The sequence below is a fragment of the Carcharhinus amblyrhynchos genome, chromosome 24 (genome assembly GCF_965287045.1).
Source record: "Carcharhinus amblyrhynchos chromosome 24, sCarAmb.v2.hapA, whole genome shotgun sequence".
Classification (NCBI taxonomy): Eukaryota; Metazoa; Chordata; class Chondrichthyes; order Carcharhiniformes; family Carcharhinidae; genus Carcharhinus; species Carcharhinus amblyrhynchos.
Window position 1 is genome coordinate 15,980,130 of NC_137347.1, and position 15,629 is coordinate 15,995,758.

Here is a 15,629-nt window from a genome sequence, read left to right on the forward strand (position 1 = left end):
TGGCTCACAGCGCCAGGGACCCAGGTTCAATTCCAGTGTTGGGTAACTGTCTGTGTGGAGTTTGCACATTCTCCCCATGACTGTGTGGTTTCCTCCGGGTGCTCTGGTTTCCTCCCACACTTCAAAGATGTGCGGGTTTGGTTGATTGGCCATGTGAATTTTCCCTTTAGTGTCTCAAGATGTGCGGGTTGGGTAGATCAGCCATGTTAAATTTCCGCTTAGTGTCAGGGTGATTAACAGAGTAAGTATGTGGGGTTACAGGGATAGTGTCTGGGTGGCATTGTTGTCAGTGTAGGTTCCTGTGGCAGGTCGCTCTGATTCCTGTGACAGGCAGAGTGGTAAAATCCCAGTGGCTGTGGTGATTGTCCCTTTAAGGGCAAAACAGGAGAAGAGGATCACCTGGCTTGAGGAACCAACTGGGACCAAGAATGGCTAATCACACTAGGGGGTGGACTCCTATCTTAGGCAAAAAACAGTCTGAAGGCACGTAGAAGACATGTAGGGAGTGGGGCAGCTGGTGGGGTGCTCCAGGATAGGTGGGGGCTGTCAGCCTCCGAAGGGCCGAATGGCCTCCTTCTGCACTGTAGTAAGTTTACGATTCTATGACCCCCCCCACCCCCCCATTTCCAAATAAACACACCAATCAACAAGTAGCAAAGAGCATCTACTGCATTACAAACGCATACACAGTCAGTTAAGAACATAGATGCCAGGAGTGCTTTTGGGGTCTTCGGTGCTGGAAATCAGATGTCACTGATGTGCTCAGTGGGAGCAATTGACCCTCAGCAGTTGGATGTTATTCTCGGATTATGACCACTCTCGTTGGTATTTTTTGAGTTTTGCCATCTACATCTGTTCCCACAACTTCACTCATACGATCTAAAATCTCGGGCTATTTTAAGTCCTGCTATTTTTATGCCATATGAGTGTAGCATTGAGTCCATTAGTTTAAATGTTACATGCAAACTTCAGCTAGCCATGCTTAGGAAGACATGGGAAACTGTCCATCTGAGGAAGGGGTTAATTCCTTGCGAGTCCAAGGTAATATATTGCTGTGGATTTTATTTGCCTGCCAAGGGATTATGGCCAACTCTTTGTACGATTGTTTATGTTTTCCTGGCTGTATAAAAACCCAGGAAAAATCAAGGAGAAAAGATCATTTGACCTTTCGACATTCAACAACCTGATTCCCCTACTTGTCCTAATCGTGAACCTCTTCTTCCCAGTGCATCAACTCTAGGTGACCCAAGTTAATCATCCCCACCTCAAATAACTTCCTAATCTTCTGAGATTTCTCTGGATCTTCACCATTGGAAACTAGACCCTTGAGATTTTCACAATATCGGTGGTTAAATTTGGAAATCGAGAGGCTGCCTTATGATCGGACTGACCTTCCGCAACCCAGCAACTCCCTTCCCACCCCCAGTAAGTCCCTGAATAAGAAGTCCCCTCTCCGACAATGAACCGACAATGATTCCAGAACAAAGGGCGAAAACGGTCCATAGCATTTTGCCATCAAACTTTTTGTTTCAGGAATTGCTTGCTCAGAGGCAGACTGCCGGAGCTACAGGATTTACAGTTAGTGTTGCTGGAACTGTCATCCTGAGAGCATTAGACAGAGGTTGTTAATGGTGGCGATTTCCTTCCTGTCGCTAGCAGCAGTCAGCCATACAGGACTCATACATTCCTGTCCAACTACATCTTCCGTTAAAAACAATATAACTTTTGATTTTGCAGCGGACATCAGCGGTGACGTTTGAAGGAGGTCTCCCTTTAAATGTTTCAACTCTGAGAAAGTGGAACAGTACAATCCTGAAGGACCGGGTGTCAAGTTACAGCGTCCTGCCTCTTTTTTAAAACTTTCTGCTGGTAAGTTATTGAATTCTACTCTCTATTAAGTGAGTGGATGAAGGATGGTGTGTTCAGTAAGTCAGAACATTATTACAGCGTTACAGAACGGCCTGAAAGAAATCCTCTGAGTAGGAAAAAATGAATCATTTTATCTCCACAGGATTGAAAGTTCAACTGCTCTTTTAGTTCTCAAAACTGGGTTTGCTTTGTCCAGTTAAATAGGTAAAGACTAATACTGTGTGTGTTTTTATTACATTTGATTGATCGTTAAAGATAAGTCAAAGTTATAACACTACTTTTTCAATTTATGTTTTCAACGCTGAAGTCTTTACCAACTATTTTGGAGGCATTTGTCAATATTGCAGGATCCAAATTCATTATCAGGATTTTTCTTTTGTTTCTTGAACAGAATACAAAACAGAGAACACAGTTGTTTCGATTATCAGACCTTTGGGGAGGAGTTTTCCTACTTGTTCGGATTTCTACATTTTCTTCTTGTTTTGTTAATTGGCTAATACATTATTTTTATTGATGTATAATATCTTTAAGAAAGTTTCTGCCCATGATAACATCAGGTAGCCTGTTCTGTTTTTCAGTTGTTGGTTCTTTGGAGGATGTACATATTTACAAGGGATCCCTGAAAGTGTCAGGTGTATCTGTGTGTCTGTCTGTCTGTCTGTCTATTTGTGAAGGGGTGGGGGTGGATGTCAATATCTAAAGGAATTCCCAGGGAATGAGCCAAAACCCAGAGGGGTTCCGGAATTTCAAAAACAGACTTAAACCACTGTAAGTGTCAAGTGAACTACCCTTAGCAAAGGATAGTTCAGCCAGACCCACTTTTATAGATACCAAACAGAACAGATATGGGGAGGATCAGATATTTAGACATAGAGTTTACAGCATTCCTCTATTGCCAGTCTAACTTGGTTCAGATGTCACAAGGCACCATGTTAGTCATCATTACATCAAAGAAATATTAAACGGTCATTTTGATGTGCTGTTTTATTTACTCGTGAGTCACACAACAATGGCTTCTGACTCCACACAAAGGAAAAATTGTTAAGCAGGTTGACAAATTTATCATTGCCATTTGTTCAGATAGAAACAATGCTTTTCCTGACAGCCATAGGACACTGCAAATCCACCCATTTTACAGCAGTGGCCTGGGAAGAGGAGATATTGAGTGGATAACATTCATCGAACGTAGTGAGTTGTGCACAAACCAACCTCATGTCATTTTACAAAGAGAATTCAATTCATAATTCTTTCATTGCGTAGCACATGACATGCTGAGATTAAAACTGAGTATTTAGGAATGGCTTGACATATACCAGCAATTATTAAAGGACTGTTAGTTGTCCTCACCGTTGGGTCTTTTTTTGCCTGTTGCTCAATTCCATGATCATATATTGCAAGCTATGAAGGAGGAGGTTCCAGCAATGAAGAATAGCCCTCTGATAAGGAGAGAGCCATTCAATAGTAAAGTCTGGCTATTTTTGACAATGCTTTCCATGAAGCAGACTGATCATCTGATCCATTCATGCACATTGTTACATAAGCTTTCCATCACCTCAGTGCCAGGGACCCAGGTTCAATTCCCACCTTAAATGACTATCTATGCGGAGTTTGCTCATTCTCCTCATGCCAGTGTGAGTCTCCTCCAGGTGCTCCAGTTTCTTCCCACACTCCAAAGATGTGCGCGTTAGATTGATTAGCCATGCTAAATTGTTCCTTAGTGTCAAATGGATTAGTAGGGTATATTGATGGTGTTATGGGGATGAGATCTAGCTGGGATTATTATCAGCGCAGGCTTGCTCCGCCAAATGGCCTCCTGCATTGTGGGCATTCTATTCTATTCTAAATTGTCCACAGTTATCACAATCTTATTGCACCATTGAGTAAATCACAGTGCCATGTTTTAGCAATTTTTGTTGAAGACTTCATATTCCCCCATTAATCCTTTGAGAACAATAGTAAAATTCTTCAAAGCAGAAAGAGAACTAGAGACACTTGTGTTTGTTCTGATAGCTCTGGGCTTTAGTACTTTCTGGTTCTCAGTTATATAGAGAGGCTGGATAAACTGGAGTAGATCTCTTTTGAGCAGAGAAGGTTAAGGCAAAATTTGACTGAGATGTTCAAAACCATGTAGGTTTTGAAAGTGTAAATAAGGAGCAACTATTTTCAGTGACTAAAGTGTACTGAAGAGTGCACATTTAAGGCAATTGATGAAAGAACCAGAGGCTTCATAGAACAGCAACTTGTTATTTCTGGAAAGCAGTCCCTGCAAAGGTCGTGGGAAGAAATACACTAAGAACTCAAAAGGGAATTGGATAAACACTTGAAGTGAAACCAGAAAATGTGCAGCTATGGGAAAGAGCTGACACAGACACAATGGGCTAAATGGCCTCCTGTTCGGTATCATTCCACGGTTGTATAATGATAACCTAAGTTTATGGCTGTGTTGATTGAGTCGTACACTACGCATCAATCATGCATTAAGAGGGTTTACACAACAAAGATGTCTTTGAGAAACACCTGAGTCAAACTTTCACTGGAGGGAGCTGACTAAGGATTATTATTGCTCCAACTCCGCCACCTAAATCTAAAGCATTTTACAACCTCAGACACAGCATGTAAGAACTTAATACTTACAGCCAAAAATCACACCGTAATGGGTGCTTGACACGAAGGCATCATCGCGATGAACAATTATGCGGGACAATAGTGCGCAGAATGGAAAAGCAGGGAAACTCAAACTTTAGGTTTGAAAGTGTATTCAGCTTCTCTGACAGCAGAGTTCAAAGTTAGGTTCCACACTGCTTGGTCCACTTTCAATAGTGCATGGAAGTGATCAATTCACACTAATTACCATGGCTTTTTTGCCAGAAAGGGACAAAAGGCTATTTCTGGATGGTATGATCACTGTAAAGTGCAGCACATTTTTTTGATAGTTGGATTGTATCTTATTTGATTTGATTCGGTTTATTTGATTTGATTTATTTTTATCACATGTAATTAGTATACAGTGAAAAGTATTGTTTCTTGCGCGCTATACAGACAAAGCATAGTGTTTGTACAGGAGGAGAGAGTGCAGAATGATAGCTCGGGTGCAGAAAAAGATCAACTTAATGCAAGATAGGTCCATTCAAAAGTCTGATGACAGCAGGGAAGAAAATGTTCTTGAGTCAGTTGGTACGTGACCTCAGACTTTTATATCATTTTCCTAATGGCAGAAGGTGGGAGAGAATATGTCCAGGGTACGTGGGATCCTCAATTATGCTGGCTGCTTTTCTGAGGCAGCGAGTAGAGTAGACAGTGTCAATAGATGGGAGGTGATTTGTGTGATGGACCCTTTGTCGTTTCTTACGGTTTTGGGCAGAGCAAGAGCCATACCAGACTGTGCTACAATTAGAAAGAATGCTTTCTACGTAAAAGTTGGTGAGAGTAGTAGTTGACGTGCATTCTGATTACAACAAAGATTTTAAAAATGCAATTTAATGTGCAATTTCACTAGAACAACACTTTGCATGGGTAAACAGGTAACTGCTACAGTTGGAGTTTTACTGGAGAGTTTTCTTTCAACAGTTTAGCAGTATGTCCCATTTGCAAGCCTTGTCCTTTAGAATAGACTGCACACTAACACTTTTGCCATTTGCTCTAAAAGTCCGTACCCGAAGGTATGTTGAGATTATAGTTGCAGCATCGTACTTGTTGGAGTTAAAGCATTCTCATGCTGTATAATCTTAGAAATTAAGCACAGGGTGCTATAGTAAATTATTTATTTATTTAAGTAAAAATAGTACTAAAATAATGAACATATGACCAGGTGAGGATATGTGGAAGGTCTCCCCACTTTTTTCCATGCCTTGGTTGATCACAGCAGGGTTTGGCGAAAACTATAAGGAAGAATGTGCCACTTTAGTTAATGTTCGTAACTATCTATGTGCTGATTGCAAAAATACTCAGTAAGATAGTCTCTCTTGAATGTAAACGTGCAAAAAATTCATCCAGGTAAAGATATTAAAATATTGAAAATGGTAAAAGAAACATCGCAACACACACACACACACACACACACACACACACACACACACACACACACACACACACACACACACACACACACACACACACACACACACACACACACCACAAGGCAAAGGTATAAAGAGTTCACCGATTGTAAGTCCTTTGTTGATGTCCATGGCTGAGACAATTCACAAGGACCATAAGCATAAGATCTCGGAGTAGGAATAGGCAATTTAACCCATCAACCCTGCTCTGCCATTGAATACAATTATGGCTGATCTCATCTCGACCTCGACCTCCAATTCTCTGTCCATTCACATCGCCCTTCAACCCCTCACCAATCAAAAATCTCACCCACCTCTTCCTTAAATTTACACAATGTAAATGAGAATAATGGTCAATGAATATTTTTCGGGCTGGAGGAATCTTGTAGTGGTTTCCTCGGGAATCAGTACTGGGACCTTTGCTTTTCCTAATATATATTAATGATCTAGATTTTGGTGTGCAGAGAAAATTTCAAAGTTTGTGGATGACACAAAACTTAGAAGCATTGTAAACTGTGAAGAGGACAATGTAGAACTTCAAAAGGACGTAGACAAGTTGATGAGTGGGAACATAGGTGGCAGATGAAGTTCAATGCAGAAAAGTATGAGGTGGTGCATTTTGGTAAGAAGAACATGGACAGACAATATAATATCAGCAGTAAAATTCTTAAGTAGTGTAGGAACAGAGGGACCTGGGTGCATCTGCATAAATCATTGGCAGGACAAGGGGAGAAAACAGTAAATAAAGTATGTAGCATTCTGTTAACTTTATTGACAGGGAAATAGAGTACAGGAGCAAGGAGTTATGCTGAACTTATGCAAGACACTGGTTAGACCTCACCTAGAATATTGTGTACAGTTCTGGACACCACAGTGTTGGAAGGGTGTGAATGCATTGGAGGGAATGCAGAAGAGGCTTACAAGAATGGTCCCGGCTAAGAAACTTTAGTTCTGAGGATAGAATGGGGAAGTTGGGATGTTCTCCTTTGAGAGGAGAAGGCTAAGAGGAGATCTGATAGAAACTTTCGAAGTCATGAGGGGGCTGGACAGAATTGATACGGAGAAACTGTTCCCGTTCATTAAAAAATCAAGAATGGGAAAGCACGGATTTAAAGTGATTCGTAAAATAGGCAAGTGTGATGTGAGAAAAATGTTTTTCACACAGCGGGTCTGGAATGTACTGCCTGGAAGTGTGGTGGAGACAGGATCAATCGATGCAGTCAAGATCAAAAGAGCGTGCGATGTTTCTAATCAAATAATCAATATGTGGGGAAAAGGCAAGAGAATGGCACTAAGTCATAATGCTTGTATGGAGAGCTGGTGCAGACATGATGGGCCAAATGGCCTTGCTATGCACCATAACATTTGTGATATATTTCATCATTTTCTGACATCAGAATACCTTATTAAATGCCACATCCCAAGCAATAAGAAAATCAAAACCTTTCATCTGACCATGCAATTAAAATGTGAAAGAATTCCTAAAACTCTGAAGTCTTTTGAATTAGAAATTCACAAGCATTAATTTACAAGCTTAATAAGTTACATTACAAAGATACAAATATAAATTTGTTACATGTATAAACAATTGTGTGTGGAGATTCTAAAATGGCCATGGAATCTACACCTATCAATGGAATGTTGGCATTTATCTCAAGGAGATTCAGAATACAAAAGTGAAGAAGTGATGCATTTGTTGTACAAAGTTTGGTTCAGATGCCGCCCAAAGTATAATGTTCAGTTTTCTGTATCATGTTAGGAAAGATATATTGGCCTTGGAAGTGAGTTCAAAGTAGAGTAACCAAAGTTACACCAAAAGTTAAAGTTTTAAAGTTTATTTATTGGTATCGCAAGTAGGTTTACATTAACACTGCAATGAAGTTACTGTGAACATAAGAACATAAGAACATAAGAAATAGGAGCAGGAGTAGGCCATCTGGCCCTTCGAGCCTGCCCCGCCATTCAATAAGATCATGGCTGATCTGTCGTGGCTCAGTTCCACTTTCCGGCCCTCTCCCCATAACCCTCAATCCCCTCTCTTATCAAAAACCCATCAACCCGCTTCTTGAAAATATTTAGCGAGGCAGCCTCCACCACTTCAACGGGTAGAGAATTCCAGAGATTCACCACCCTTTGAGTGAAGAAGTTCCTCCTCAACTCCGTTCTAAAACGCCCCCCCTTTATCTTGAGGCTGTGCCCCCTAGTCCTACTGTCTTTTTTGAGCGGGAAGAGTCTCTCCACCTCTATCCTATCCATCCCATTCATCATCTTATACGTCTCAATGAGATCTCCCCTCATTCTTCTAAACTCCAACGAGTACAAGCCTAGTTTATTCAGCCTCTCCTCATAGCTCAACCCCCTCAACTCCGGTATCAGCCTAGTAAACCTCCTCTGCACTCTCTCCAAGGCCAAAATATCTTTGCGCAGGTGCGGCGCCCAAAACTGCACACAGTACTCCAGCTGCGGCCTCACCAATGCCCTATACAGCTGCAGCAAGACCTCCCTACTTTTATATTCAATCCCCTTCGCTATGAAGGCCAGCATCCCATTCGCCTTCCTGACCACCTGCTGCACCTGCAAGCTGGGTTTTTGCGACTCATGCACAAGGACCCCGAGGTCCCTCTGCACCGTCGCCTGCTGCAGTTTTTCGCCACGTAAGTAATAGTCCTTCCTACCATTCTTCCTACCAAAGTGGACCACCTCACACTTGCCAACATTAAATTCCATTTGCCATTTCCTGGCCCATTCGCCCAGCCTATCTAGATCCTTCTGCAGACTCTCCACACCCTCCGCACAATTTGCCGTTCCCCCTATCTTGGTGTCATCAGCAAATTTCGACACCCTACACTCGGTTCCCTCCTCCAGATCATCTATAGAAATGGTAAAAAGCTGAGGCCCCAGCACCGACCCCTGGGGCACTCCACTAGTCACCATCCGCCAATCCGAATAGCACCCGTTGACCCCCACTCTCTGCCTCCTATTTGACAACCAATCCTCTATCCACGCTAACACCTTACCCCCAACTCCAAGTCCCCTGACCTTCTGCAATAACCTCTTATGAGGTACTTTGTCAAACGCCTTCTGAAAATCCAGAAAGACCACATCCACCGGCTCTCCTCTATCCACCGCCCTAGACACATCCTCATAGAACTCCAGTAAATTTGTCAGACACGACTTCCCTTTAATGAAACCGTGCGATCTCCTAGTCGCTACATTCCAGCGCCTGTTTGGGTACACTGAGGGAGAACTTAACATGGCCAATGTACCTAACCAGCGCATCTTTCGGACTGTGGGAGGGAACCGGAGCACCCGGAGAAAACCCATGCAGACAAGGGAGGAACGTGCAGACTCTGCACAGACACACCAGGACTTTAAGGGTTAAATTATGAAGCCCAATTACATATTTCTAGTTTGCATTCCTTTGAGTTTAGAAGGTTGAGAAATGGTCTGATCATAATGTGTGGAAAAAGATTTGATTGAATAGATACTGAGAAACTATTTCCTCTGATGCAGGAATCCGAGAAATTTAAAATTAGAGCTTACCCATTTAGGAATGGAATCAGGATGCACTTTATTCACACAATGTTAATGGCAATTTGGAATTCTCTCTCTTCTAAAAAGGCTGTGGAGTTTGAAACAACTGAGATTTCCAAGACTGAACTTTTTTTTTGTTAAATGTACTGTGATAATATAATGTTTGTCGAAAAAGACAAGTCAATGGAGTTGAGCTATAACGTAACTATGATTTAATTTCAGTGGCGCAGTGCACCAGGGACACGCATTCAATTCCAGCCTCACGTCACAGTCTGTGTGGAGTTTGCACGTTCTCCCTGTGTCTGCATATGTTTCCTCCAGGTGCTTTGGTTTCCTCCTACACTCTGAAGATGTGACGGTTACATTGATTGACCATGTTAAATTGCCCCTTAGAGTCAGGAGGATTAGCAGAGTAAATACATGGGGTTATGGGGATAAGACCTGGGTGGGACTTTCTTTTGCATAGGCTCAATGGGCTGATTAGCCTCCTTCTGCACTGTAGGGATCCTATTCTATATTTCTAAATTGAATGGAGGAAGAGATTCAAGGGTCAGAACCTCTTTTTCCTATTCCAAATAAAATTACTACATCTGCTCTTGAATTATAAATTTAGCGATCAAATCCATAGATTTACCACAATTGCAAAATGAGATATTCAAATTAAAGAAAAATTGATGTGAATGCAGAAGGGATTGCCAATTCACTAACATGTAATCTACACTAATGCACTGCTAACCTCTCTGTCTAGTACAACTGACTATTAAAGGTGAAACAGCTACCATTTGTGGACTATGTGGCTGAATTAATACAAAAACATCACCAATGATTGGCAACAAGTGACTGTTTTTATCATTGACAGGAAAGAGACCAAGAAGATGGGAGACTGGAGTTTCTTGGAAAAACTCCTTGATGAAGTGCAGGAACATTCAACTGTGATCGGCAAAATCTGGCTCACTGTCCTCTTCATATTTCGGATTCTGATCCTGGGCACGGCCGCAGAGTATGTGTGGGGTGACGAGCAGTCAGACTTCACCTGCAACACACAGCAGCCAGGTTGCGAGAATGTCTGCTACGACAAGGCTTTCCCAATCTCGCATGTTCGCTACTGGGTGCTGCAGATCCTCTTCGTGTCAACACCGACACTCATCTACTTGGGCCATGTGATGCACATATCGAGGCAGGAAGAAAAACTGAAGCAGCGGGAAGAGGCGCTGGCGTCCCTGACATGCAAAGACAGTCAGGCTGAACTCATTGTGAAAGAAATTGCGAGGAAGAAGTTGAAGTATGGCATTGATGAGTCAGGGAAGGTGGAAATTAGGGGAGCACTGATGTGCACCTACTCACTCAGCATCCTCTTCAAAATGTCATTTGAACTGAGCTTTCTATTTGGCCAGTGGTACTTATATGGCTTTGTGATGCCTGCCATTTATGAATGTGTGAGACAGCCCTGTCCACACAAAGTAGATTGTTTTATATCTCGCCCCACAGAGAAGACCATTTTCATTTTATTTATGTTTGTGGTAGCTGTGATATCGCTTGTGCTAAACTTTCTGGAAATGTTCCACCTCATTGGCAAGTGTATTTTCAGAAACATTCAGCACAATTCCAAGAAACAACTCTATCTAAAATCGACTGACTTTCCGGTAGCTCACTACGCTGAAAAGGAATCAATACCAATAGAGTACATGTACCCACCAGTGGAAGGGACTCACGGACCTTACCAGAGCTGCAATAAGTCCTCCACTGAGCAGAATTGGACGAACTATAATACAGAGCAGATATTGGCAAACCAAAAGGTCAACCCGACGCCACAAGTGCATTTGCCACAATTAAACTTCTTGAAGGAAGTCCCTGATAAAGTAGACCAAAGCTCAGTTCAAGAGCAAAGGCCGACTAGTCCAGTCAGCAGTGTAGGCAGTAGGAGAAGGGACAATGACATTGAGATCTGACACCAAGTTCTGAATGAGTAATATTTAAGAATGGTTATGCTTGATAAATCAGTTTTTCGGGACCTTCAGATACAAGTCGATGAGAAAAATTGAATAAGTATCCAATATGGATTTTAACACACTTGACATATTTTAGGTACAGTACAAAGGTGGATGTCACTGAGCTGAAGGATGGACTAATATATGTCTCAGACTCAATCATTGCATGGAGTTATTATTACATTTGTAATTTATTTCCCACTTACTGTGAGGTTTCTTATTTTTGTGATTGATGTTCTGAGGTTGAACTATGCATTTGGACAGAATGAAACATAGCGGCAAGTTAGAACAAATCAAGAGTTATTCAGCATAGAAGGTTTTATTTAACTATGCTTCTAACTAATACACATTCCTCCAACATGGGGCCATTATTCCTCGAGAAAAAATTTGTTGGAAAATGGCAATGTCTTATTTATACTTTTTTTCTTTTCTTTGGCATCCATATTGTAAATATATTTTTCATCCTCCTTGTTGGGTACCTCCCATGTGCCATTTCCTGACTGAGATTCTGGTGTGTGTGATAATCGGTGCCAGGCCTTTACCAGTGCTGCTCTGTAACCAACTAGTAGAAGGCATGAAAGAATGGAATTAATTGAAGTGTTTTTGGGAGCTCAATTTAGTACCACTCTCAGCCACACCCCCAGACATTAACGCACTTGAGGTTGAGAAAACCATATTTCAATCAATCAGGGGACAATTCCGCATTCAGTAAAGACTCATCACAAGCACGAACGTAACAAGGGATAGCTAATGACATAAAACACATCAAGCTTGGTACGAACAGATTTTATTTTTAGCACGAATAGAATGATACATGATGTGGTGCTGGCAACATATTATTATCAATGGTCTTAGTTACATTGAGCCAAGACAGAGACTAGACTTTCTATTCGATAACAATGACTGGGTAGATTTCCAATCTTGTGCATACTTACAATTGAATTCAATGTAATCAAAACCTGAAAGAAAAAAAGCAGCTAAGGTGAAGGTGACGTTGCACCAATTGTCTTATCACTTTTAAAATTCACGTTTTTGATTTAAGAAATAGCGGACACTGGGGATTGGGAGGCAATAAACTGGCTGAAAGCATACAAATCATTGCAGCAAGTATTTTCTAACCATCACCTCTATCACAACCCCAAAGTTTATATTCTTGTAACTATTTTTTAGACAGATTCCCATGTGAGTTATTACTCTTTTGTGGGGTGGGTTTTATGCTGACAGTGCAGTCATGGGCTGTAGTGTGTTCCACATTCCCAGTTGATGGTGACTATCATACAAGAACATATATGTTTCAGAAGACATTCTAGTCAAAGTTTACTGAGAAATAACCTATGGTTGAAACCGGAATTATTACAGTTAATTATTGAGATACAATGAATTTGGTATAATAGACATATAACATAGACATATAACAACAATAGACAGGCAACTCAAAGTGTGTTATGTACAAGTAATTTTGAATTTTTTTACACTCTTAACAAGGTGTGTATAAAAGAATAAGACAACTAAAAGAAAGTGAAAATAAATAGACATAATGAGATTATTATGAAAAAGAACAAAAAATTGTTACCCTATAATAATCAGTCCTTAATTTTTCCCTGGTCTCCAACCCTCTGCTGGAGTCTCCCTTGTGCAACATTTTGTTATTGCTATCTACTAATTTTGCCTTGTGTCCTTCCTTCAATTCTAAATACATGCTTTTCCTTATTCTCTACATCCTGGTGTTGAAATCAATGTCTCCCACATGTTCTGTCCAAATACGTCAACAACCGTGGAACTTCTCACCTCCCTCAGTCTTCTTTTCTCCTGAAGTCTGCAGTATTTTCATCACCATGTTCCATCACCTATTGTTGAGTTTGCTCATCGCGTTCTAAGAATCCTTACAGCGCAGAAGGAAGGTATTCGGTCCATCGAGTCTGCACCGACCACAACCCCACCCAGTCCCTATTCCCGTAAACTTACATATTTACCCTGCTAACCCCCCAGACACCAGGGTCAATTTAACATGGCCAATCAATCTAATCAGCCCATCTTTGCACTGCGGGAGGTAATCGGGGCACCCAGAAGAAACCCATGCAAACACAGGAAGAACGAAACTTTACACAGACAGTGACCCAAGCTGGGAATTAAACTTAGGTCCCTGGTGCTGTGAGGCAGCAGTGTAACCACTGTGCCACCTTGCTGCCCATAACATGGTGATGGGTCTTTCATGTAGGCTCCTGAATAATATATTTTTTAAAAATCCCTACTCAATACAGCACATTTTCTATTTTAGCCTCGGGGCAGTGATCTTGACTGTTATGCAATAGAATTGGAGGAAATAATTAACAGCATCACATTTCTAAGGAAAATGGCAGACTTTATTCTTATTTATAGATTTCCTTGTTGCATTGTTTCCATATTTATACATTTATTTGTTGCGTAATTTGAAATGCCTTCTCAGGCTCCAGTGGAAGATCTATGGTTAGGATATAATACGCAGAAGTGAATCGCACACCAGCACTTTTCTCACCCAAGTACTAACTTCCTGTCAGCTAATGCCATTACAAATGCTTGTCAGCATCATATTCTCAGCAGAAAAAAAAACTCCATGACCAGAATGAGGCAAAATTGACATAAATCTCATTGGCAAATCTCAGTGAGTGAAGGGGACTTGTATAGGTCACCAAGAAATAAACACTGCTGTGTGCACAGTCAGACTCTCGGGTTAACACTTGAGAAAGCTGTTTTATGACCACCTCAAGTATGTTTAGTTAAGGCGTTGTTAACATAATCCCAGCCAGTATGTAGAAAGAAAAGAATTGGAGGGACATAGACAACTATTAGTTCTGTAATGGGGGCTGGTTTAGCTCAGATGGTTGGGTAGCTGCTTTATGATGCAGAGTGATGCCAACAGCGTGAGTTCAACTCCCGCACCAACTGATGTTATTCACCTTTCCCACCTTGACTGAGATATGATGATCCTCAGGTTAAATCACCACCAGTCAAAAGAGAAGTCTCTCAAAGGTGGGGGGGAGAGCAGCAGCCTACAATCATCTGGTGACTTTATTAGTTCTGTAAATAATCAGGTGATTCGTACAATTATTTGTTAAAGTGTATTGTGCAAGTTGAATTTTGTTTTAATTCTTGGTGCCATTTGAACTGCTGACCAAAATAAAATGTTTCCAAAATAAATTGCCAATCATGTGATTTCTGCAATTTTTTTTGTTGTTGTTTGATTTTGTGTCAGTTTTTTACTTGTCCAAAGATTTTATTTTGGATCTGGGCAGCCAGTCTCCTGGGTGGAGTGGACATCAGTTCCCATGGAACTGTATTTGAGATTGTTACAGTGAAATGATCCTAGGGATTGCACAGGGGATTAGCACACAGCCCCACTCCAAGCCTCGGATTTTCAATTTAGCCCAGATCAATACAAAGAGAAAAAATAAAAGATTAAACTTATACCAGCTCCAGATATCTCAAGCAACCCTATAGTTTTGCAGCCAAAAAAGTGTTTTTTGAAGTTATTATAGAATCCCTGCAGTGCAGAAAGAGGCCATTCAGCCTATTGAGCCTGCACCGATTCTCAGGCCCATTCCCCTGCCCTATCACTGTAACCCCACATATTTACCATGATCCATCTAACCTACACATCTTTGGACAATAAAGGGCAATTTAGCATGGCTAATCTACCTAACCTGCACATCTTTGGAGTGTGGGAGGAAACTGGAGCATCCAGAGGCAACCCACGCCAACACAGGGAGAACATGCAAACTCCACACAAATACTCATCCAAGGCTAAATTGGAACCTGGGTCCCTGGTGCTGTGAATCAGCAGTGCTAACCATCGTGCCACCATGGCCAGAATTTTACCACTGTCACGCTGGTGGCACTTTTCCATCCTATAGCAGTGAACAGAGATTTGGCTAGCCGCCAAACTCCCCACCTTTACTGCTGCAGGAGCATGATATGAACAGGCAGTACGATCGTGGCCCATGTTGTTGTGTAGGACAGACAACTGCCAATTTACATACCTTAAATATCCACAAACAGTGGTGTGATTATACCTGATAACCTGCTTTTTAATGTGATGTTGATTGAGAATCAAACATTGGCCAGGAGATGGCCAATAATTCCTCTGCTCTTTTTCAAAATAGTGCCATAGGATCTTTTACATCCAGCCAAATCGACACTGCCTCAG

At 41.4% G+C, this 15,629-nt stretch overlaps 1 protein-coding gene across 1 annotated transcript; it reads left to right on the top strand.

The window, feature by feature from the left end:
* Nucleotides 1-1,704: 1,704 nt before the first annotated feature.
* On the top strand, nucleotides 1,705-14,611 carry LOC145358015 (gap junction alpha-4 protein-like). The gene is made up of 2 exons (XM_080211702.1): nucleotides 1,705-1,869; nucleotides 10,318-14,611. The coding sequence occupies exon 2, from the start codon at nucleotides 10,334-10,336 to the stop codon at nucleotides 11,405-11,407; it is 1,074 nt and encodes a 357-aa protein (XP_080067828.1). The 5' UTR covers nucleotides 1,705-1,869; nucleotides 10,318-10,333; the 3' UTR covers nucleotides 11,408-14,611.
* The last annotated feature ends 1,018 nt before the right edge of the window (nucleotides 14,612-15,629 follow it).